This window comes from Gallus gallus, chromosome 17 (genome assembly GCF_016699485.2).
Source record: "Gallus gallus isolate bGalGal1 chromosome 17, bGalGal1.mat.broiler.GRCg7b, whole genome shotgun sequence".
NCBI classification, from domain to species: Eukaryota; Metazoa; Chordata; class Aves; order Galliformes; family Phasianidae; genus Gallus; species Gallus gallus.
In genome coordinates this window covers 7,124,670-7,149,105 of record NC_052548.1, presented here as the reverse complement: position 1 = coordinate 7,149,105, position 24,436 = coordinate 7,124,670, and the positions used below count along the sequence as shown (strand labels likewise).

Sequence of the window (24,436 nt, the reverse complement as noted above, 5' to 3'; positions counted from 1 at the left end):
TGGTAACTGCCATCTTCAAGAAGAGACCCAGCAGTAATCTTGCTGCATAGCCAATTTGCTTTTCAGTTCTGTCTTTAGAAAAATACAATGATGCATATGTGATAAAAATTCACGCTGGACTTAGAAAAGTAATGTAAGAGCTGTGGATGTTCAGCTGGTTTCACTTTTATGAATGCTGGGGATCCTCAAAGCGAGAGTACAGGAGATACAAAGCCAGCAAAACCTCAGTGGTCCACAACATAAACAAATTTAATGAGAAGAAAAGAGTCAGCAATCATTTCATCTTCCCTGCAAAGCCTGCTTCTCTGATAAGGAAAACAACATCCAGGCCACGCAGCGAGACACCAAGACTTTGTGCTCTTGCTAAAGAGTGGGGGAACAGAAGGGATTGACAAAGGAAGGAAATGAGGCCACCTACTTGCTATGATACTGAAGATTTTCATCTTTGCAGACTGCTGGGACATGCATCAATCTATACCTCAGATTATTATTATTTCTACACTCTTGCATGCTTGTAGCAACTGTGTATTTCTAAGTCAGAATCAGCATGCTTTTCTCTGATCAACAGCTGCTTGTCTAATGGTGGAATATGAAAGACTTGCAGAACTGAAGCTTGGTGACTCGCCGTCTATTGATGACCCTCAGTGCTGACCGAAAGCTACAGGATAATGAATGTTTAAGGTAGTAGATGGGTGATGTTCACCTGTCTTTTCCCCAACTTGTATGAATTCCTCTGTATCACTGAACTGTGGCTGTGTTTTCCAAGATTGGGTTTGGAAGACCCGACCCCAAACTGTGCTTGGAGAAGGGACTTGCTTGGACAGGACAACTAGGAATATGGAAAGCCTGACCTCAGAGTGCCATTTTGTGTTGCTTTGTGAAGCACATTACTGTTGAAATCATATTACCAAGCAACTATTACCCTTTTCAAGAGGGAAGAGGATGACGGGAGCCTAAGTGAAGCAAGGATAATGAATTTTAAAGTATTACGACACACATATATTTAATAGTACATCACATGTAAGGAAGCGAGCACATACGATGGCAATATTACAAGATGAACACAGGTCCTACAACGTTAAATTTAGTGCCTTGTGATTGATGTTCCTTTGTTTGCAGGTTTTCCTTTTTGTATACATTATTTCTGTAGGATAAGCATCTTAGCGGCTGGAAGAAACATACAACTTTTTTATTTTCTAGTGTGTAATTTCTGTTTGATTCACAGCTAATAAATAGGTCATCTTGTACTTTCGAAATGCCAACATGCAGTAATTCAGTGAAATAGAGACTCTACATTAAAAAGCTGTCAACCTCAGTGCAATTTTCCTGCACCCAACGCTCTGGAAAGATACCTTGTCACTCATGGTTCAGCTCTGTTTTCCTGAAATATCTCTTCTTCTGCATAAATAATGAATATAGTTGCATGGAAATATCTGGCACAACGCCTGTTCTTCCTCCCACTCTAAGGAGCTGCGGTGTATGTTCTGTATTTATTGGTTGATCTTCCCAACAAATCTTCCTGAAATCACAGGTGTGGTAATAGTGGGGCCCCCTCCCACCTGCAGGCAGGTGCTCTCAGCTGTGCTAATCACATCCCAGGAACACTGCCTTAAAATGATCTGCTGCTATTGAGCTACTTCCCCAGACATAAAGGCTATGTAATAGGGAATAATTTTAAACACTTATTTGCTTTCAGTCTCTTTCTACTTCTAATGTGTTACAGAACACTTGCATAAAAAAAGGAGCAGGATGAAGCAGACCCAGTTTGGGACAATGCCTTCAAGGAATTGAACTTTCAGAGATAATTTTCAAAAGTGATATAGGCAAAGTCTGCAGTATGTATAATCCACTATTGCTGTGAACAGATGAAGTTCCAAGGCAAAGGTTTAATCCTGCAGGTGCTACTCACATGAATGGTTTCTCCTGACCCCGAGTTTGACGGTGTGGGGTGAGGAGGGGAAACGCTGTTTCAATGAAAAAGTGGACTCAAACCATGAAAAATCTGGCGGTGCCTTTTGTGTTCTGAAATCAATAGAAAGTTGAAACTGATAAGATGTCAACCCTGCAAAAATGGGAAAAGCAGGGTGTGCTAACCCCCTGTGAGCTGAGTTTTACAAGGGATAAAGCTACTGAATCCTCACAGTGAGGTCCAAAAGTAATTTAAATCTCTTCCCCTCTCTCTTTGCTCCCAATTTCCCCACCCCAGTTGTTGTTAGATGCATCAACTGAGAAGGAAAGTTAGAGAGTGACACTAATAAGGAGGGCTCAGACTCACTAAGAGTATTAAAAGGTTAGGTCATGGTGTGTTCTATTAAACAGAATATTAATTGAATTCTTGACATCTGAGGTGAACTGTGACATACTCATGGGATAAATATTGCATTTAACAGAGCATCATGACCTAAAGCTCTAAATACTACTGAGCATCGGTGCCAATCCTTCACAATAGATCTGAGCCTCAATCCTCAGGGTACGAATGCTCCCTTGGAGTTTTGGAAGATGAGCTTAAAAACAGATTTCGCATTTCTTGTTTCTGTTCTCAGTTAAGTCCGAAATTGGTTCTTCCATCTCATGACATTCACACACTCAGGCTCAGATGTTTGGTTATAGTTTGGTTATATATCAAAAAATGCCCCTTTTCTAAGGCCATGCATTACAATCCTATTGGGCACGGTACAAGAAAGGTTGAAAGACAATATCTCCATCTCCACTCCTGCACCATAAAGGAGATTAAAACATTAAAAAGACCAATTAAAAATAGGGAATCTCATGGCAACATTTTCATTAACCCTCCCCAGTTCTTCTTTCTGTCTCATTAGTCATCACAGGGAGAGGAAGGATCATTTTAATTAGCAGCATTGTAAAGCTTTATTTAAGGCAACTGCCCCTCCTGCTGCTCTCTGGATTACCCTGCTGGCTTATAAATACAATACCAAATCATTAACAGCCAAAAACAACACCACTGAAGGCTCTGGAAGAAAGAAGATCCACTACGGTCAATGTTTAGGGCTCTTTAACAATGTCCTTTCTCCTTATTCAGGCATAATTCAAGCGTAATATTGGGCTTTATGAAACAACTCAATATCCTCTTACAGCAAAGCCCTTTCTAGCTGAGGATACCATGTGTTCAACTTTCTTCCCCTTTGTTTGCGAGGCAGTGAAAGCACAGAGCCACATCTGATGGGATAGACATGGTAGATAGGATCACAGGTTTTCCAATGTCCTAATTTAGAATTCCTTGTTAAATTCTCAAATTAAAGGGACTGCTGCACACTAACAGCCTTGCAGGAGGGAGGTGAGGGACCAGACTGCTACCGGGGAGGCTGGGGGAGCATTTTAGAAAGATGCTCCTGCAAGTTTGGCTCAAAAAGAACTTTAGAACACACATTTCATAAAAAAGAAATTGCTTTTTTCAATCGTTGCTTGCTGAGTTTCATCTTTTGGCAGAAGCACATCCAATCGGTTTGCTCTGTTAGGAAATGCTCTGCCAGTGTTTCCTCCCAGCTGTTTCCATGCCTGGGAGTGCAGACCTGAGCACACATCCATGCAGAAGAGGAAATCTGCTTGCCCTCACACCCCTGTGACACATCCCACTCTTGGAGCAGGACAGAATGACTTCAGTGGCAGTGCACAGGCTCATTTTTAAAGTACTTTGAGCCGCTACGGTTGATCAAGAATTAGATGCAAACGGAGATACGACTCAGGGCTGTGTTAATGGAAGCAAACAGGACAGTGTGACCCCAGATCCTAAAGACACCAGTGCTGGGAATTGCAGAGCGGTGCATTCCAGCCCCTGGCACTTTTACTCTTGCAAACAAACAGATTGCTCTTCCTCTGAACCACACTGCAGCAGCTTTTTTGCATACAGCAGAGTACTGAGGGGAACATCACATTTCTTAAAACACAAGTTGCACAAAACCTCCTCCTTACCACGAAACCACAACTCAGGCTGTTAGGATTCATTACCCGGATCTGTGGCCTACTTTCCCTGACCTGAATATGTAAACACGGACTGCTCAGTACAGCTGTGTGCTGCGATCCCCAATTGTTCATCACTGTCCAGCAAAGGCAGCCCAGTCCTTCCCTTAGAGCAACCTATTAGATACGTGTGGGAGTTTAAGTGCTCTGAGTACTCCACTGTGGAATTTTCAGCCATAATCAGTCATGCTGGGACCACAGTTAGTATTTGATTTTTCAAAGCTTGAACATCAAACGGTTGAAGTGAGCTGAAAGCCTGAGATACCACCTTTTTCTCTGGGTGCCAAGGCCCAGCAGCCCAGAGAACACAAACCCTTAACATTCAAATCTGAAAACACAAAGCACAGTTTGTCTCCTCCTGACAAACTTCGTGCATGCTTCAAAAGTATGTATATTCCTCAAGAAAGGCTAGGAGTACATGGCTTTACCTACATCAACTGCTGGTTAAGTAATAAAACAGACAGCACTGATGTCTTGCTGAATGATTAATGTATTGCTACACAGTTCATTTCATGTTAAGCCAAGATCTGTATCAGTGGCGGTTTGCAGGAAGAGGTGCTATTTTGTAAGGAAGTCACTGCTATGTGTCAGACTCTCTCAAACACAGTTCTGTAAATGAATTAAAAATAAGTAAAATACTTTGACTTTTCCAGTCTGGGAGCACTCAGCCCCTCTGTACCTCTGCTCACCATGAGGGGCTCTGAAGTCAAGGCTGACAGGACACAGAGCGGGGCTGCAGGTGCTGCATGCTCAGGGCCGAGCTGGGGCAGGTTACAGGCAGCGGTGCTGTGCCAGAGCTGGAGATGAGGTTTCAGGCAATAGCAGGCTTCAGAGATCACAGATGCTAAATTCACTTAAAAACAGGCTGTGACGATAGCCTGAGTAACAGCCATTGTAAAAGTTTATGTACAAGTTGCTTTGTTTTCTATTTATAGCCGTACTGTATTTTTCTTATAATACATTTTTAATGACTTATAAGGCCTAGTTATTTATTCTCCAGAAGACAAATGCTTCCTCCCCCTGATCATGCTAGCAGAGGAGCAATGTGGGAGCTAGGTGGGCAGGGGGACACAGTGGGGCCCTATGGAGCCTGGGGCATGGATGCAGTGAGCAGCTCCCCATAGAGGGGCTGCCTGCACGGAGGGCCCTTCCCAGGCTGGAGTACTTCCAAATGATTAATTACTCTACCTGCATGCAAGAGAGTCTCTTTCTTCGGTTATTTAGCTCTGCGTTTCCCAATCCCAAGCTAACCTTAATTAAAAAAAAAAAACAATCCCCAAACCTGCAGTGCCATGTATCCAACCCCTTCCATGTATACAACCCCTTCCATCTACGTATTGAGAAGTTAAGCAGCGTGAACAACAGAGCAAACAAGAGCAGAAGACAGAACACTTGGAAATGGCAGTTTTCTGGATGGAACATAATTAATCTGCTAAACAATCACCCAAATGCTGATTGCCTCATACTGACACTAACCAGAGTGTTATTAAGTCCACTGTACTTTCTAAACTGTTACATACCCAATATTTTCTTTTGAATCTTTTTCATATTTAGATTAATAACTTTGTAATCACTTCATTAGCTTATTTAGATTATATCATTTTGGGAAATTATTGTTTAGATCAGCCTTGTTCTTCCCATCTGCCCGTGCCTTCCCAGAATTACGTAATTTCTGTGGAAACCAATTAATTGCAACTCGATTGCTGTAATGGGGTCTGCTCTACAATGTGGCAACATCTAATGGAGTTTTAATTTCCCCATGGTGAGTCAACATTTGCTTAAAGAGAGAAGGCTGTCACAGCAAACCACTGCCCCAAGGCGCACGCAGCTCCTTCCAAGTCCATGGGGCTGGAAAGGCATCTTGTGGCTGCTGCTGCTTTTGCTGTGGCTAAAATCCACAGAGAGTCATAGAAGAGCATCCCAGTTCCCACTGCAGGCTCGGGTGTCCTGTGGGCTTGTAGAACAAGGACATTTAGCCCTGCGGGGCTTTCAGATTACACCTCGTAACCTTGCAGGGATACTGGGTGTAAAATGAACTTCATCACAGTTTGAAGGTTATGAGGTCTTTTCTTAACACGTGGTATTCCTGAAAAAAATACATGCTTAAGTATCCTGGGAGCTTGCTATGCCATTGCACCAGGGAGTCCCTGTCACGGAGCAGAGCCTGTTGAGGTGGGGCTGCACAGAGCCTCTTCCCCAGGGAAGCTGCTGTGCCGGTGCAACTCGTAACACACATGGGATGCAGGGAGACAACAGAGAGAACAGGATTCATCATGAGTTCTTCCATCAGTTGGGCTGTTCAGCACCACCAGAAGTTCCACTGGGGGTGCCCGATGGAGGCAGAGCACCCAGCTCCCCTCGCAACTCGGGGGGACCTGGCTCCTCCTCACCCATACCATGGGCACCTCTGCCACCCTCAGCCCTCAGCCCCTGCTGCTGTTGGCTAATGACTGCTCTGCTCGGTGAACACTGCCGAACTTTAAAGTCGCTCTGCCTTCCCCAGTTTTCTGACAGCTTAAAAGATTTGAAGCAAAGCTACATTATGATGCAACCCATCTCAGCAGCATCTGATTAACAAAAAGGAGGCCACAGCCACCTGACAGCAGCCGGTGGTTATTTTTTATTTCTAAAACAAACGGATGGGCTCAAACGTTCATACATGTATTTATTTTTTTGTTTAAATGTCTCATTTCCTGGTTTTTCAGAGGGGGGATCATACAGGGAAATAAAGTTTTGCAATTCCTCTTCCCATAATAAGTCTGTCCAAAAATGATGCAGCTCATTCTGTTGAAAGATGGTTTCATTTTCTACTCAAAATTGGTATGAAAAATTTGCCTTGCCAAATGAACATTGTATACTGAACTTGTCAAATCCTCTCTCCTGACACAAATAAAAGATAACATTGGGTGGCAGCATGTAAAACAGCACTGACAAGACAGCTGGGATGGAAGCAAAGAAATACACATATTTTTTTCTGTCTCTTCCTAAGAAGGGAAGGGGAGAGATCCAGGTGAGCGAATGCTGTTGTGTTACAACTAGAAATGCGTGGTCTAAAGACTTAACAAAGCATTTCGGTGCGAGTTTTAAGATGAACGTAAGTGATTCCATTGCTGATTAGCAAGATCGTGACAGAAGTTCTCCACTATTTCGAGGCAACCAAGCAAGCTGCCAAGTGGCTGCTTGACAGAGGTGCTCAGTTCAGAGTCCACAGCTGCACCGTGCAGGCTGGGAGGGCTGCTTGCAGCACTGCTGAAAATGATTCCTATTATGTTTAAATACAAACGAGGCAATGATAGCACTTTCATTCCATCTGCAGTCACATCATGTAAGTGATTTTTTTTTCCCATTAAAATAGCTGATTGAAGGCTGTTAGCTATTTATCGGCCCAAAATTACATTTTTCCTCTCCTAGGGGTTGCCTCTGCTAAAAATCACCACAACTGCCTAGTTAGTAACAAGAAAAGACGACTAAAACTGCAGTTTCGGACGAGGGGGGAGGAATACAGGCATGAAACACAGATTGCACCTTCAAATCCCCAGCGGCATCACGCTTCTTTGTTCTGCTAAGAAAAATTAACCTCAATCTCGGCTCAAGGTCCCCCGATTGATTATCATAGTCATTTAAATACTGTAATCTCATTTTCAGCATCAGGGAAAGGGAGCGAAAAGAAGAAAAAGAGAAAGAGGTGGGGAAGAGGGGAGAGAAGGAGAAAACAGAATAAATTATCTGACAAAAGGAAAAAGGGCCTTTCTGCTTACGGAGCCTATTTCAGATCCTTCCACTTGATTGGAAAAGTTGATGAAGTTTAAATGAAGCAGAATTAGAGGCTCAGGCCACTGAGTATTGACAGGGGCCCACGGAAGAATGTGCAATTCAATAGGCCCGATTTCTGTGGAAAACAGGGGAAAGGCCTAAATGGTATAATCTTCAATCAAATCTAACATCGACACTGACAAGGCAGGGTAATGAGATAGGCCAGATCAGCCATGTTGGTTAAAGAAATTAATCCCTCTTGCTGCACCAAGAGTTCAGCTTTGATGCCTATTGTACGGACCCCTGTCCCAGCCTATCTAAATGCTAACTAACCGCGAGTGTGATCTGGGACTGTGCTTTTCATTGCTGGGGCTAATCTGATCCCAATTTGATCTCCCTGATGGCGGAGGCAGGGCTGGTGAGCAGCCCCATGCGGCGCAGAGCAGAGGGGCAGAGCGCGGCGCTGGCCATGGTGGGGGAGTGCGGGGAAACTTGCATCTCAGCATCTCTCAGTGCCTGAACGTGCCGTAACGCACTGCAATTATTGGAGTCACAGCCGCCTCCCCGCCGTCCGATCGGAGCCTCCCGGGAACCGGCGAAGGGAACGTGCAGCAGCCGTGAAGGTGATCTGAGGGGAGCAAGCGTAAAGGGACGTCGGGAAGTTACAAAGCTGCTGCAAACAAAGGCGCTCGTCCACCTGGGCGGGCAGCCCGAACCTGCCATTAAAATGATCTTCATTTTCAGCCTAGTTTGCTCTTCACTCTGCTTGCTTTCTGATTTTTCAGCCTGGGAGTGACGCCGTCGCTTTTAATCGGGTTTCACTGTGAGATTTTTAGGCACAAATCTGCACGTTGATTTGCTTTAGAAATAAAAAATCCAACTAAAGCTATTTGCCCCAGTCGGGAAATTTCTTAAAGGCTGTTGTTGTAAGAAATCTGGCCATAGGGTCCCGCTTTCACTTGTCCTTCACATAGTGTCCCTTCAGATAAATGCAAGTTGAAAAGTCATGATGTCATTCATTTTAAGTGTAAATGGTTAACAAAGATAATAACCTCTGAAAATCAGGTTCTGTCTAATCTGCACCATGCGAGCAGCCAAGCAAGAACAAAACAATCCCTGCAAGATGACAAAGGCTTCTCAAATTCAGTAATTAAGCATAAGAGCATCTCTAGGAATTTGCATGGAAAGCAATTTGCCCTTGGGAAAGTGTGGCGAAAAACTTGTAAACCTGGAACAGAAAACGTTGCTCCCAGTGACCCCTGCTTGCTCTCCATGCTAAATAAAAAGAGGAGAAATGATTTTAGCAAAGGTTTAGAAATGAAGAGCCTTCTGCCTTTCCTTTGGGCGCTCACCCAGTGCCCTGCTGTTCAGAGGGGCCCTTACTGAGCCTCCTCCAGCTCCTCCTGCATGCTTGGGACATTTGCTTGTACCTTTTCCAGGACAGGAGGGCTATTTGTTGCTGATGGGGTGAGGAGCTGAGGGTGCAGAGGAAATAAAGGCAGAGATGTTCCTATGCTCCTGCAAGTCCCCAGTGGGTCAGTGGTTCTGCCCTCAGCCCCGTGGGTTCAGCATCTGCAGAGGACAGCTTGTAGATTAGGGCATGTTCTCGGGTTGGTGGTTGAAATGGCAGAACAGAATAAACTCTGAAAAGAACTGTGAGACATGTGTGGGTCTGAGCCTTGGGGATTATTACAAACCTTTCCCCTCTGTTTGACAGGGACTCAAATGTCCCTGACATTTTGCATGGTGTCCTGGATTTGAATTAGCCTGCAAATCATCTCCTGGCTTAGCATGGGTTGGAGCCAACACCATGAATGGGTACTGGCTCTCTCCCAAAGTTTCTTAAACCTTCCAGACAATAAGGCCTGAGTTCCAGCTCCATCATAAAAATTTATAGCCTGACGTAGCTCTTGTTGCACTGCGAGTATGACAGCCTCATTTTATACATGGACCCATTTGTGACCTTTTTTGTCATTTTATTTTTTCTTCTCATGTCTAACATTCTTTCTTCCTTTAGCTTAATCTCTGATTTTATATCAGCAACAACTCATGCAAGAGGCTGTGCAGGCGTTCCTTGCTCCGGCAGCGCTGCTGTTAGGGTCATAATGCAACAATTCGGTCTAATGGTTATTATTTTGCAGGCTGACTTCAATAATGCACTTTTAAATCAAAGGGCCTTTGAAGCTTTATTTCCATTGTATTAGACGGAGAAACACAGAAGATTTTCACAAACATGAAAGGCATTCACCTTGTAATGTTTCGGGGCTTATTAGTCTCACCAATTTGCATTGTTTTGTTCACATAAAGGATCAAAATGCCCTTTTGCTTGTTTTCGCATCCCGCACGCCTATCTTTGTGCTGAGCAGCTATGGGTGCCCTGCACTGCTGCTGCCCCTCTGCCCGCTGATTCACTGCTGTGTGTCTGCAGCCTGAATCCTGCCTTCAGACACCCACCAGAAGAACCCCTTATTTTCAGCACTGCAGAATGTTTACTCGTCTCTCGGAAATGCTGATTTATTTCAGTGTTGTCTGTGCAAAACGTGGGAGGGCGTTAAAGCTCGTAAGGAGTTTAATTTTTAGCGTACCAAATAATTCATTTAAAATCTTAAACGAGTTCATGCTGAGAAGAAAACCCTCAGAAGTCGGAGCATTGGCAAAACAAAGCTTGGAACCAAATCTAATGATTATTTGACTAACCAGCCCTTCATTAGCTTATTTCTCTAATGAATTATTGAGCTGTACTGCGTAGACATTTCAGAATACATTGTAAAAGCACAACGCTGGCCTTAGACTGAGGAAATATAATAGTAAGAGTGATATAATAATAATAATAATAAGCACACAGAACGCTGCATAAACACTAATTAATCCTCAGCGCCCCTGAGCAGCAAGGCACAGGATGCTCAGCACATGTAGCAATTTGAGGTAAACAGTATAATTAACAGCTAATAAAAGATGCTCTTATTCCGACCGCAGCTCGCAGTCCTTGTGGCTGCTCTTCTCTGCATTCACCTACAATGGACAAATTAGAACTGGTCCCCAACCAAGTTTGGAATAGGAGCATTGAGTACAAACAGCTGAGAGCAATATCAGGAAAGGGAATGGTTCTTTAAATCAGCGAAGCTAACAGCTGAGGGAAGTTATCTAAGTGATGGTAGGAGCTGCCTTGTGAACGGCAGCGATGCTGTCAGCAGCATTTCCTACCTCGGGGGCTCTCCTGGCTGCTCTCAGCCCATATGCTGCCACTGTGGACTCCCAGGCACTGGGGTAGGAGTGCACCATGGAGATAGAGTGAGACACCAGGACCCATGCTTTTTTGGCACGCTTTTAGGGAGAGGGAATGGTTTTGCTCTCTGTCGGTCCCACCCATCGCACACACACTGCATGGTTTCTAATAGCTGTCACAGCTCTGAGCATCCAGCAATGGGTGTTATTTTTAGAGAAGCCTTCGTTTTATCAAATTCTCTTCCAGTGTAGGTGAGCCGTCCTTGCACAAAGGTAGAGTGGATGAGGAAAGGAATGTTGCATCCCGGTTGTGCCTCCTGGAAGGGCTGGGTGAGATAGGAGCACCTGGCTCCCTGTTATGCCCATGTGGGGAGAGCTGAAGGAGTTATGTGGACAGGGAGAGAAGGTCTAAGAAAAGAGTAAACCAGAGGTGAAAGGCTCAAAGGTTGAGCACAATGTTCAGGCAAGTCAAAGTCCCATTACTGCCACAATATGGGTCTATTAATAAAAGCCTGAACTCCAGCGTGCTTGGCAGCCTGTCCTTTCAGCAACTACTGCTGCAAGGGATGTTTTTGATGCGGGCAGTTGTAACTTGAAGTCAGTAACCTTTTCTGCACCATATCCTAGTTCATGCCTACTGATGTGTTGAGAGTTGGACTTGGTGATCTTAGTGGTCTTTTCCAGCCTTAATGATTCTGTGTTTGTCTCTCATGTAAGACGAGCTTTTTTTTCTTCCATGGTGTGACACAATTTGATAAAATGCTGCTGTTTGTTTTCACAGCTGTCCTTTCTATGAATGTCTCCAGAAAGCAAGATGAGTTTGCAATAATTCTCAGCAGTTCAGTAATAAGTCAGATGGCCGAGAAGTCACTTATGGAGAGGTTCAACAGGCGTTAAAGGAAAGAGTGAAATCTGGTGAGTTGTTTCTGCCTTTACCCCTTGGGGTTGAAGAACAAAGCTCAGGGAAATGAACCTTAAATGTTCTGGCGTTAAGACCAGTAAAAAGAGCCTGGCAACAGTCATCATGTAAGTAACAAGATTTTAAAGCAACTATTGTGGATGCTAATAGTTCTGAAAAATTCTGTTTGTTACATCTGGTTCTCTTGCAGCCCGGATGACAGGGATTGAAACCTCCTGCAGCCTTTCCTATGGGTGCCAGCCTTCCTGAGCCTCTTCAGCCCCTCTCTCCCTCCTTAGAATTCCTGCTTCTGAAACAGCTTTTCTTTTTGACATTACAAGATTCAGTTTGGGCTCAGTTGTTTCACAGAGAGCTGTTCCCAGACCCCAACTTCTTCATGTCACCCAAATACACTTCAGCTGGTCGGAGTGTGCTTTGATGTGTGGGTTTCACAGCTGTGATTTCTCATTTACCTTCATGCAGCAGGTGTGTGTGCTGCTATGGGCTGGCGAGGCAAGGACCTTGGTAGCTCTCTGTTGAGGATGATACTGGTGTGCTGGGGGTTAAGTGTGGCGAAGTTGTTTCCTGCCTAGAGCTGGATTATTTTTGTACCACAGAGTAGTTTTCAGAAAGTCTTTACTGAGCAAAGTGCTTTGCTAAGGCTTTTACAGGTAAAAACAAAGCAAGCAAAAATGCTTTGCTCAGATTTCTACTGGCATCACTAGATGAAATACTTTCCTCAGTTTTATACTGCAAGAAAACATATGTTGATCAACAAAATTAATTCCTTGATTAATTAAAACCTACCATATATTCTCCCAGAGAGTAATAGAGAATAATAGTTTCAGGGACTGAGTGCTGGTCAGAGTCAGGCTGGGGAGCAAACATCCCATCCATCGCTCCTAGGCCTTGAGATCTGTATTTGCTGCCCAGTGCATCTCAATGCCAGCTGTACATTCTGCAGTGCCCTCCCATGGCTGCCAGAAGCACCTGTCCAAGTGACAGTTGTCTCAAAGCCTTTGTCCCCTTCTTCATGTCTTTGGTTGGCAGGTGTCACTGCTGGCCAAACCCTTCAGCACTGGCTCCGAAGTACTGCATCTCCAGGGCTCCTCTGGAGGAAGAAGAGACCCAGGACTGCAGCTGGAAGCTTGGAGAGGGGATGTGGCAGAGGGCTGGTGCTGTGGGTATGCCACCATCAGCACCATCCCATCAGCGTGGGACACACTGCACACAACAGTGAGGTATGATGCAACATGAGATTGCACTGAGAAGGTAGGCAGCAGTTTGCTGTGAGGTTAAATTACTGCTGACTGCGTGTGAAACATCCCTGTTGTTAGTTCACTTACACCATACTAGAGGATTGCATCAGGTGGGTGCACGTCTCTTTACATCCCTACCAGCTGGCTTACTGGGAAGGAAACCTTCTTGCAGAGAAACACTGAGAAAAGCTGTCCAGAATGCTAAAACACAAAAATTTATCACTACTTTTCCTCAAAACTGTCTCAAATCTTATTTCACCCGATCAGATAGCAGTAATCCAGATTAAGCCTTAATAAAACGTCCTATGGTTTATAAATGCTAAGAAATTCCAATGCTGAGATGCTCTGCAGCAGCTGTGCCAGTCTGAGGGGGCTGCCAGGCTGAGCTGTGCCAGGGCTGAGCAAACTGCCGGACCCGAGGGAAGGAGACAGCAGTGACCTCTGTGGATGGGCAGTGTTGGTGGGATGCTGCAGTCGGGAGGGACAAATATCCCACTCTAAACATTATAATCTTCATGACTGCATATAATTCTACCTGCACTGAATGCAGTACAGGGGAAGCACTGCTCCTTACAGAACTACCCAGCTACAGATTCTCAGACCTGGAATTCTACGGCGCTTACTGGTGGTTTGTATGTATTTCAGTTTAAGGGGGATGAATTGTGAAGATGAGTCAGACCAACCAACCTTTACAATTATTCCTTAAATTACCTTAACTATCATATAACACAAACTCTTCTGCTTTACGTGTCATCTAAAATGTATTTACTGTCATGCTTTTCTACAGTGAGGCAGAATTAGGATGGAGGGATGGGGAGGATGCTGCCTCTGTGCTGCTGGGTTTCTCTGCTTTTACACGCAGGCCCGGCGCCCTGCTTATGCTGTCTGCCCCATATCCTTCACAGGGAGGTCTTCAGGTGAGGAAAATCATAACCCAGTTCTGCTTCTAACCAAAGACACCGGAGCATTGGCACAGGTTGTGGAGAGATGTGGTGATGCCCCATCCCTGCAGACACCCGAGGGCAGGGGATGGCTCTGAGCACCCACGGAGCTGTGCGTGTCTCCGTTCAGTGCGTGGAGTGGGACCCGATGGCCTTTAGAAGTCCCTTCCAGCTCAAACGATTCTATGGTACCGCTGCTCCCAGTCAATGTTAGAGGATACAGAGAAAAAGCACTACCGTAGGAGTTCGGGAATTGAAAGGCGCACTTTGCTTTTGAACCGCACCGCAGAGCTCCGCTGTGCGTGTCGGGACCCCCCGGAACAGCCACAGCCACAGCCGCGGGGCCGCGCGGGGCCGCAGTGCCACCCAGGGGGCGAGCGCTGCACTTCAGCCGCTGAGCCCGGGGAGCCCCGGCCGCGGTGCTGCGGGATGGGGGCGATCGGGAGCCGGGCGGCCGCGGGGCTCACCTTGAGGATGCGCGGGTTGCGCAGCATGCTGTCCCGGGCCACCCCCAGCCGCTCGTTCTCGCTGCCCGCTGCCACCTCCGCCAGGCTCAGGGGGCGCCGAGGGGGCCCCGCCATGCCGAAGCCGCTCCGCCGTCCGGGGGCAACAGGTGAAAGGAAGGGGCAAAAAAAAGAAAGAAAAAGGGAGGAAAAAGGGACGCGATACCGCCCTGCTGCTCCTCGGGGCCTCGGGGCGGGCCGGCCCTGCGGGTGGGGGGGCAGAACGGCGTCGCCCCGTCGCCTAGCAACCGCCACGCCGTGGGTGCGCCAATGTGATGGTTCCGGGCGGGAACGCTTCCGCCGGGAGAAACGGAACGGGAAGAGCGGGCGGAACGGGAAGAGCGGCGCGGGGGGCGCTGTGGGGGGGGGGACGGCGGGCGAGCGCGTGAGCGGCGGTGCTGTACTGCGTGGGGCCGCGGCCGGCCTGGCGGTAACGGTGCGGTCGCTCAGGCGGTGCGGAGGGGACGGTGCGGGTTGGGGCGTCTTGCGCGTAGTGTTTCCTGGTTAAAGGTTCGAGCTTTTGGGTGTTGGCATGGAGCTGCCGGTACCGGCACGGCCGCTCACATAACCGGAGCGTAGCCAGGAGGTTGTGAGCAGAAAACGTAATGCCTCAGTGCTTTAGTAGTGTTAGATTGTCGGTGCTGAACGTAGCGGCGTTATTACGGAGTTCTTCCAAGTGAGCTCAATGCTAACGAAGTGTCTGTTGTTCCAGGCGGCGTTTCCAAGGCTGGGATGCGCAGTGCGTGTGATGGGGGCGGCGGCGCTTCCGTGCACTCACGTTGCAAAGTTTGCTGTACTGCCAAGCAAGGCCCTGCCCTGTCTGCTCCCCCTGTGCTGAGTCCTTCTGCAGCAGTTCTATAGATTTCACCGATTTTTTTTTTTTACTGTATAAGAGAACGGTATGTATGTCACGCTGAGTGCCTGAGTGAAACTCATCTTTCGTTTAAGGTGAGGAAAAAATATGACAGAGAAAGCACATGGTGATGATTTTCCCCTTTGGGATTCTCACAAGAAGAAGAAGAAGAGGAAACGCAGACGGTCCGATGTGGGCCATGAGAATGGCAGCATGCAGGATGCAGAGCTCAGCTGCGCTTCTCCGCAGCTCTCTGAGGATCACACAGCACAGAGCAGCGAAGTCTCTAAAAAGAAGAAGAAAAGGAAAAAGAAAAACAAGGGAGAGGAGCAGCAGCCTCTGTTGGAGAATTCTGTGTCAGAACTGGAAGGTGAAGTTGGTGGTGAAGCTGTGATGAGTGCTTCCCAGAGGAAGAAGAAGAAAAGGAAGCGGAAGCTTAGCGAGGGCACGGATGGCCACAGTGATGTGGACTGTGTCTCTGTGAATCAGAACTGTGCTGATAGCAGTCAGGAGGATGATGCTGATGTGTGTTTTAAAAAGTCTGTTAAGAAGAAAAGAAAACGAAAGTTGCCAGAAGAGGATGGGGTAAGCGAGTCGCCTGCTTCAGAAACACCTGGTAAAACTGGCAGTAAAAGGCTGAAAAAGAAGAAGAGAAGAGTGAGCCATACCCAGGATACACAGGAGGACACCGATGTGACTGTTGACGAGTCACTTCTGACATGTCCAGAGCAAAAGAAGCAAGGGGAGGACGTGGAGTCACCATCCACCACAGGTGAGGGTGGTGTGGCAGCAGCGCAGTGCAGAGGCAGTGCCTGTGGTGCTTCTCCTGCTGTCAGTGAGGATCCTACGGACGCACCCACTGATTCCTCCAAACCTGCTGAAGAAGCTAAGAAGTCTTCTAGACGGGCTGCAAAGGTTATAAAAAGCAGGACTTATATCACAGAAGACAGCTCTTCAGATTCTGACGTAATGTAAGTTTGGTTTATTTTTCCTACTCCACTTAAGTAGGTTTATATTGCAGTATTTGAGTCCCAGGTCTTTCTTCAGTCTCTACTGCATACATCTTTAAAAACAGCTTTAAAACCTGAGTGTTATGCTGAGATGGTAGAATCCTGCTTATATACCTTAGGTATTCTATGAATATACAGTGCACGTTTGTAAGAATATGTTACCATTTGCACTGATGTAGAATAAACAATAATAGTAATAAAAATAATCTTTAAAGTATTTTTTCAGCATTGATAGAGCATTAAGAGTAAGAGCATGAATAACAAACAGAAAAGTTCTGTGTTGCCACTGCTATCAAGAGCCACTATTACTTATGTGTGTCTGTCTTAAGAGTTCTCTAAGGAAGCTGGGGCTGATTTCAGAGACTGTTTGAATACTGTAAGCATTCAAATGTCATAATGAATTACATCTGAATGAAAAGGCTTTTGCTGGGTGTAGTGTATGGATGTCTGAAATAGACCTTATTCTTTAATTAATGAATGTGTTTATACTTTTAATTGTAGAGATACTAACAATCTCTATTTTGGAGCTCTGCTGTTGGTGGGTTGGTTGGTTTGTTGGTTTTAATGCTGTTTAATTTTTTAATCAGGACACCAGAAACCTCAACATCAGATAAAAAGGAGGACCAGAATAATTCGTTTACTGAAACCACAGCTACTGGTGAGCTCAGTGTGGATGATGAAGAGTTCCTGCACTTGTTTACAGTCTTGGATTTAGATACCGCAAAACAAGAACTGGGGGAGTTTATTCCTCATGTGGGTCAGTTGTCTGACCATTCAATCAGAAAAATGGCTGGAAGAGACCTGTTGAGATTTAAACAGTTTAAAAAACAAGGTGAGACCTCAAAAGAATGCTGCAGTGAAACAGTGTGGAGCTATGCTGATCTTTTGACAGAGGGGAAATAGCTTGCTTTTGTGTCCTCTCACAGCCATGCTCTTGTTTCAGTATATTTAATTCTAGTGAACATGTTTTTTGTTGCTCTGTTTTGTAGCATCTCCTCCTTCATCAGCAAATGACAGCTCAGAGTGCATGCTTAAATTACCTGCTCCCGCCTCTTGTTTTCTTTCCGTTCCACATGCCATTTTACTTTCTGAATTTGTCGATCTTCTGTTATATGTTTGCTAAAACATCTTTGTTATCTTGAAGTATTACCTACCTGGGGCTACTTTAGGTATTTTTTTAATTAAAGTTTCTGTTTTAGGTATTGCTATCAAGTTTGGCAGATTTTCCCAGAAGGAAAATAATCAAATCAGGAAAAATGTTGAAGATTTCTTATCAATTACTGGGATAGACAGTGCTGAAAAGCTCCTGTTTACTTCGAGGTATCCAGAAGAGAAAGGAGCTATCAATCGCCTAAAAGCAGAGCATCTTTTTTGTGAAAAACTTGGTAAGCATTAAAGCTCTGTCTCTTAGATTTCAGTGTTGCATTCCACAAACGGGGGATATCTCTTTTTTTCTTTTCTTTTTAGTAGATTATTATTGAAAAGCAGTAAAGTTGGTAGATTTGGCAAAAAAAAGGAACATGTTGCTGAGGTTTTCTAGTTGATAATTGCACAGTGTACTGTTCTTATTATTTGTTCTAGGTCAGGAAGAAGTTAGAAAGGAAAATTATATCATGACCAGCAGCACATACAGACTTCCATTTGGGTTTTGTGGCTTAAGGTACATTATTTGCTAGGCTGTAACCAAGTTTAGTGATTTATCAATGGGAAGGAATGATTAAATCCTGTCTGAAATGTTCAACATCCAGCGATGTCACAAACAGGAAGAAATAAAGTCATTAGCAGGGTAGTTAGTATTCCAAAGTGTGAGGAAAGCAAATAAAATTCCAACTAATGAGATTCTGTTTGCAAGAGGCACAATTCCTTCTTCCTCACTTTAATTGTTAGACTTCTCATGGCTAGGAAACTTTCCTGCTTTGTATAGCGAATATATTCATTTTGCAGTGTCCCTGGTGAAGCTGCTCAGAGCCCTTTCTCAGGGGCTCACCATGCTGCGTTCTGTGTCATTAGCACAGGCAACACAGAGTAAACAGTAACCTTGGGATTGGATACTTTGGTTCTTCTTGACGATTTCACGAACTCAGTTGTTCCACCTGTGTTGTCACACTGGCATGGTGCTGACTTCTCATTTGAGACACCAGTCCTGCTCTGGGAACGTCTGACAGAAAGTGATATTGGTGTTATGCCAACTGCTGTTAGCAGTCTTGGCCAAGGTTGTTAGGTGTTTCTAGGTGTGTTTATCTCTGTGGACCTTTCTCCACTTCAGGGATCTTTCCTTCAGCCAGGATCTTCACTTTGTTTTTGCTGAATGCCTCCATTCCCTGATTTTCAGAGTCGAAATGGCCAGCATGCAAAAGTGCTTGGACTCTTGATGGGTGGCTGCCTCATGCTTTTTTATTAGTAGAACAATTCAATAAGCTACTTGCATATGATCAACACATTATAAATATTTACACCCAGTCCATCCAAACTGGATACTTTAGAGAAGCAGATTTAGCTTTAGAGTAGCAGATTTGTGCTTCAGAGTTCAAAGGTTCAGTTTTGGATATTCACCTACACACTCACAGAACTACGTACCAGCTGTCAGCGTGTGTAATCTTACCATGGCTGTAACAATTACATCTTTGGAACTCTTCTGGAGATTCTATCCACACTATTTCCTGTGCAGTTTCTGAAGTGTTGTAGGGTACTATTTCTTGGATGGAGAGAATCTATGATTAAAAGCAGAGCCATAAAAATACTTCTTTTTTTTTTTTTTTTTTTTTTTAAGTTGCTTCACCAGTGTAAAAATGTTTCTTAAAATTGTATCGTTTACCTTCCAGCTGAGGGCATACCACGAGCCTGGAGACTTATATATTACCGAGCAAGGAAGATATTTGACCCAAATAATTACAAAGGGAGGTAAGCCAGTAATTTGAAAGAGTTTAAAGGAAGGTTGATAGCATTCTGTGATGTTTATTTGTTCGTTAAATATGGATATAATTAAGATCATCCCATGTTTCTGTGATTTAATGGGCAATTCATTTTTCTAACTAGTTGCTAGAAATCCCTCCAGTATAAAGCGTGACTTGAAATTGTGGTATCTCTCTTACGACGTTGGAAGGGTTTGAATTTGCATGTGAAACTGTGCCCATTTCTTCTATTAGGTATACTAAAGAAGAAAAAGAAAGATTGAAGAGGTACCATGCTGTCCATGGCAATGATTGGAAGAAGATTGCTGAGAAGATGTCCCGTTCTAATCTCTCTGTTGCCATGAAATACTCTGAAATCAAATCACGTATGTAATTTTTAAGAATAATAATTCATTCTGTGTATTCTAATTGAAAAAGCTTTCAGGCAAAAGAGAACAGCCTCAAATCTGAGGGAGAAATAAAACAAACAAAAAAAGGTGGGGTGGGAGGAAGAGGAAGTGGGACAGATGCAATCTTCTTAAATGGAATTGACATTTCTGATGTCTAAATGCTGTCCTGGGGAGGATGTGAGGAATTTGACAGCAGGGTCTTGAAATATAGGAGGTAGGAACTGGTGCTGTTCTTTAGGCTGAACTCTCATTAGACTGAATTTTCCTCTCACATCTGGTATGCAAAGGAGTTTCTGGGAAGCAGGTATAAGAAATGGATCCTTTAAATAAACACATGGCAAAGTGAAGCATTTTTTCCTAATAATGTATGATAAATTATGTCCTAACCATAAATATTTTTGAATTTTAGCAATTAATTATGGTCCTTGGTCAAAAGAAGAGATCCAAAGGTTGATGCGTGCAGTGGAGGAAGTGATTATAAAAAGAACAAAACTGGAAAATGCAAATTCTCTTTCCTCATCCAAAAAATCTCACAGAAGTCTCCAGATTGACCGTGAGAAACTTTTCCAGAAATTACCATGGACTGAGATTGAAACTAAAGTGGGCACTAGGTATTGGAGACAATGTAAGCAGAAATGGTAAGGCTTTATACTAAATTGAGATAGTGAAATCAACTCCTTGCCAGCTGTGCTAAGTTTTCTCATTGCTGTGACCTCCAGGCCTGATTGCTGCTGCTTTGTTGCTGCAGTAGTGGCATCTTGGGGTTGCTTCCTTTAGATACCTGGAATGTCATGAAATAATAGGAACCTTTTTTGTGTGTTTTAAAGGACTTCAATTTTAACCAACAAGATTACCAAAGGGCAGCAGTTACACAGGGGAACCAAAGGATTGCAAGCCAGCATCAACCTTATTAAAAGGTATAGCTGAGAGCTACTGGGATGTTTTTGTATCTCTTACTGTTCAGAGTGGTGGTATAAAAGCATGCTGGTTGTGAGCTGTATGGCTGTGGTTTTGTACCACTCTTTGGACAAAAAGTCCTGTAACTTCTGACTGGGGGAGCTGTGAACCTTATTGAATTATTTATTGAATTCTGCCTACAAACTGCTTCTGTTATGTTCCTAGGTTGTATGAAATGAAGGTGGAGGATGCTAATGAAATAAACTGGGAAGAACTCAGTGATATTATTGGGTAAAAACTCTTTTCTTTTCTTGTGGGTACAAACGATAGTTGAAACAGATTGTCCTAAATTCCTCAAAGGAATCAACTTTCTGCAGCCATAAAAAAGACTATCTAATTTGCTAATGTACAATTGTATATCCTTGCATAGCACTGCACAATCTTCCAAACAAAGTAAAAATTGAACATAAAAGTACTGATACTGTGAATGCTAATACTTTCTGTGTGATCCTCTTGATGTTTTCCACAGGTTTTTTCAGCTTTGTTGTTTCTTTTTACTAACTAGGTAGTGAGTATGTGTAATGATATGTTTTAGGTGCTTACATTGAGGGGATTTGATACCTTGAAAACTTGTCTGTATTAGGATTTGCAGACTGTGCTTTCTACCTGAAGCAAAGCTAACTGTTTGACCAGTTCAATTCAATTGGTAACTCATGTAGAGTCAGTAGTGGTCCATTGCACCACTGTGCCTTTCAACTCTTATCTTTTCAGAGACGTTCCTGGAAGCTACGTTCAAGCAAAATTCTACAAGCTAAAAGTCACCTATGTTCCTTTTTGGCGAGCAAAGACTTTTTCTGGTTAGTATCCCAGCTGTTTTCATATTCTCCTTAAGCTTTTTGTTCCAATCTAAGAGGTTACATCTTCTACTTCACTGCGTGCTTTCTTAGTTTTTCTCCCTTAAGCAATTTGGCTAATACCACAGGCTTTATACTTATTTTACTAAATGTTTTTGTTTGTTGTTTTTTCCTTTTTAATGTATTGCAACAGTTTCCTTGTAATTGCATCTTCACACAGTGCTCATCAACCCCTTCTGTTTAGTACCTCAATTGTAACAAGTTTTGACTGTGCTTTTTTGGTTTATGTTTCAACGTATGCCTGATCTACGCTGCAGTCATTATAATCACTATGGAATAGTAAGATACTTGCATTTAACACTGACAAAACAATTTCTGCCTGTGAGATCCTTTCTCCTTAAGGGATCCAGTTCTGAACAGACTCAGTTAAGACTCCCTTTTCTTTTTTCAAAGAAATCATTGTTCATCTTTTTGAAGAGACGCTGCCAGAACTTGAACAAAAGTTGGAAAAGAGGAAAAGGAAGCAGTCTAACTCTAGTGATGCAACAGTCAATCCAAAGAAGCAGGTTTTCCAACTCAGTGATGTTTTTGACTCCAGTGAGGAGAGTGATGACTGACTGCCTTAAAAACAATGTAACTGCATATTTAACTGCCAAAGGGATCTGCTGGAAAGGGAGTGCAGCTCAACAACTGCAGGTACACGGGCTATGAAATAATGGAAAAGCAAGAATATAGGCATATCTGCTTTTCTTGTTTTATACTGAAGACTGATTGAAGATACAGGCGTTTTCACGCCACCTTTTGTTACCATAATTTAGCTTTGTTTTAGAAGTCCTTTTCTAATTGCAACCAAATTTCTTTCTGAAAGTCTCAAAAATAGATATTTTTTTCCACTGCTTTCTTTTCTGTGGAGTTAGAAACTTCGGTGTGATCTTAACTCTGAAATATAAACACATCTTCAGGCATCTGTGATGATGGAAACAGCACAACTGTGTGACGTCTTATGCTTTAAAGCAACTCATTTTATTCTCGTTGTAGATTTAAGCTCTTTAAGAGAAACGAGATTTTTCTCCATTGTGATCATAAATTGTATCATCATTTCGTGTAAATCAGAATGAAACGTTCAAAATGTTTTTATTAATATCTGGAATATAGAGAGAAAACGGACTGTGTATATGTATATACATAGGTATATATATGCACATAAATATTTTTTTATTGTGCCAAGGCGAGTTTTTACGTTTTGATATGAAAATAGAAGGATAAGGTGGAGGTTGCACCTCCTGTCTTTGTATGATCTCTTAATAATTTGCCTAAAAGTTATTTGTAAACTGACTCAGTGAATGTAATATAATTTTACTGTGTGTATAAAGCATTTGTATGGCCTGTTTATATTTCATATATGCTGTGTTAGAAACATACACAAATTGGTTCTGACATTATGTTCTGTGTTGCTCATTTTGATAAGTGAGAATTTAATTGTCAACGAAAATGCAAAAGTTTTAAAAGCTTTTGAAGTAAAGGCCTTGTGTGAGTATTTTCTTGGCTGTCATGTAGCAAAGGTTGTTAGATGGGAACTTTCCATGTTAATTGTAGTCTGGCTTTAGTCTCTCTGAAGATAGAAAACAATGCAATTCTGTAGGACAGACAGGATGCTGCATGAGGTCAGCTGCCTGTTTAAGGGTAAGTTTTCAGCCCAACTTGCCTGGCAGCTTTGGAGGTTAAAAGTTGAAGTATTTTAATTTTTAAATATAAGCCATCTACTTCTACATCCTATCTTTTATTCCTGAAAGATGGACATAGCCTAATTTTTTTTGTGGGGTAGAGCACAACTGATTAGTTGCAGATTTTGCAGGGTAGGTCCCACAGGAACAAACTTGCACCTCCATAGCAGGATTTATTTTATATCTGTTTAAAAGCAAAATTCTAAAGGAAGAGTTTTGCTGATACATTCTTTAATAGAGAAACCACATTTAACAAGTCAGTCAGTGCAAGAACTGTGAACCTGGGGCCATCGCTACTGTGGCTGCTTTGAGAAAGGTACAGATCTGAACTCTCTCCTACAGCAAAAAAGGGTGATGTGTGGAATCAAACTCTATAACCACAAAGTAGTTAGAAAATCAGGTATATCTAATCAATGCTGTGCAGACGCCGGGTGCAAGAGGGATAGATCCTCCTAACTTGCACACTGTAGAGCAAAAGCTTGAGATAAGATGTAGGCAGAACTAATTCATAATCAGTGATTTTCCTGGAATTTGTATACATATTCATTACGTTTCTGAGAACTCCTTAGCATACGCTCCCTCCCCCTTGCACACGCGTTGTGATTGTGGGGGTCTCCTCCTGATGGTTGTGGGATGAAGGCTCATCATCTTCCTCGTGAAGGCTCGTAGTCTTCCTCCTAAACTTCTAACCCTGCAGGAGGGGCAGCCTCTGAACCAGTTCTAACTTGCCTTGTGAACATCTTATCACTTGCTCACCAAATGTCCTCGAGCTGTTCTCAAAACTCCATCTTTATGTCCTCCACCCCGCGGTTGTCCTAATCCCAGCTGGTTGCAATCCTCGTTCTTCTAGCAGCCTCTACATATTTCCTTCTGTAAACTATCTTTACCCTTTGCTTTTGTGAACTCTGTCTTACTCTTCAAGGGGAAACTTGTCATTTTCATGCATACTTTGGGCACAGAGAACGTAAACAGTTCCTTACCCCTGTCTCCCTTGGTAATCTATTGTTTGGAGGAGAAGAAGGCTTCCAAAATCATATCCTGTTCTGTGAGTCCTGGCACTCGAGAGGATAAGCAAGGATCTTTTCCCTTTGTCCTTTTTTTGTAAAGGTGGAGGAGGGAGAAGCAATTGGTTCGTGTGGGTATTTGAATATTGCTAAAAACAGCAACTCGGTGTAGAGGTTAAAAAACAAACAACCCAGGACTTCCCAGACCCAGCAGAGGAATAACACTGACAGAGCTC

General features: G+C 43.6%; 2 protein-coding genes across 3 annotated transcripts in view; one reads left to right on the top strand and one right to left on the bottom strand.

Annotated features, from left to right (window-relative positions):
- Positions 1 to 14,785, bottom strand: part of CFAP77 (cilia and flagella associated protein 77) — a 52,548-nt gene extending 37,763 nt beyond the window's left edge. The window contains exon 1 of the mRNA XM_415451.8: positions 14,522 to 14,785. Coding sequence (XP_415451.2) covers positions 14,522 to 14,635 — 114 coding nt within the window. The 5' untranslated portion in view covers positions 14,636 to 14,785. The remainder of the gene's footprint in view (positions 1 to 14,521) is intronic.
- Positions 14,786 to 14,917: 132 nt separating this feature from the next.
- On the top strand, positions 14,918 to 22,994 carry TTF1 (transcription termination factor 1). Of its 2 annotated transcripts, none has more exons than XM_040649393.2 (11): positions 14,918 to 14,993; positions 15,270 to 16,381; positions 17,008 to 17,252; positions 17,620 to 17,805; positions 19,243 to 19,321; positions 19,567 to 19,697; positions 20,131 to 20,359; positions 20,549 to 20,638; positions 20,844 to 20,909; positions 21,390 to 21,475; positions 21,926 to 22,994. In XM_040649393.2, the coding sequence occupies exons 2-11, from the start codon at positions 15,519 to 15,521 to the stop codon at positions 22,087 to 22,089; spliced, it is 2,139 nt and encodes a 712-aa protein (XP_040505327.1). In that variant the 5' UTR covers positions 14,918 to 14,993; positions 15,270 to 15,518; the 3' UTR covers positions 22,090 to 22,994. The 2 variants fall into 2 exon arrangements, with proteins under 2 accessions (XP_040505327.1, XP_040505328.1); XM_040649394.2 differs by having other exon boundaries at positions 14,918 to 15,010.
- The last annotated feature ends 1,442 nt before the right edge of the window (positions 22,995 to 24,436 follow it).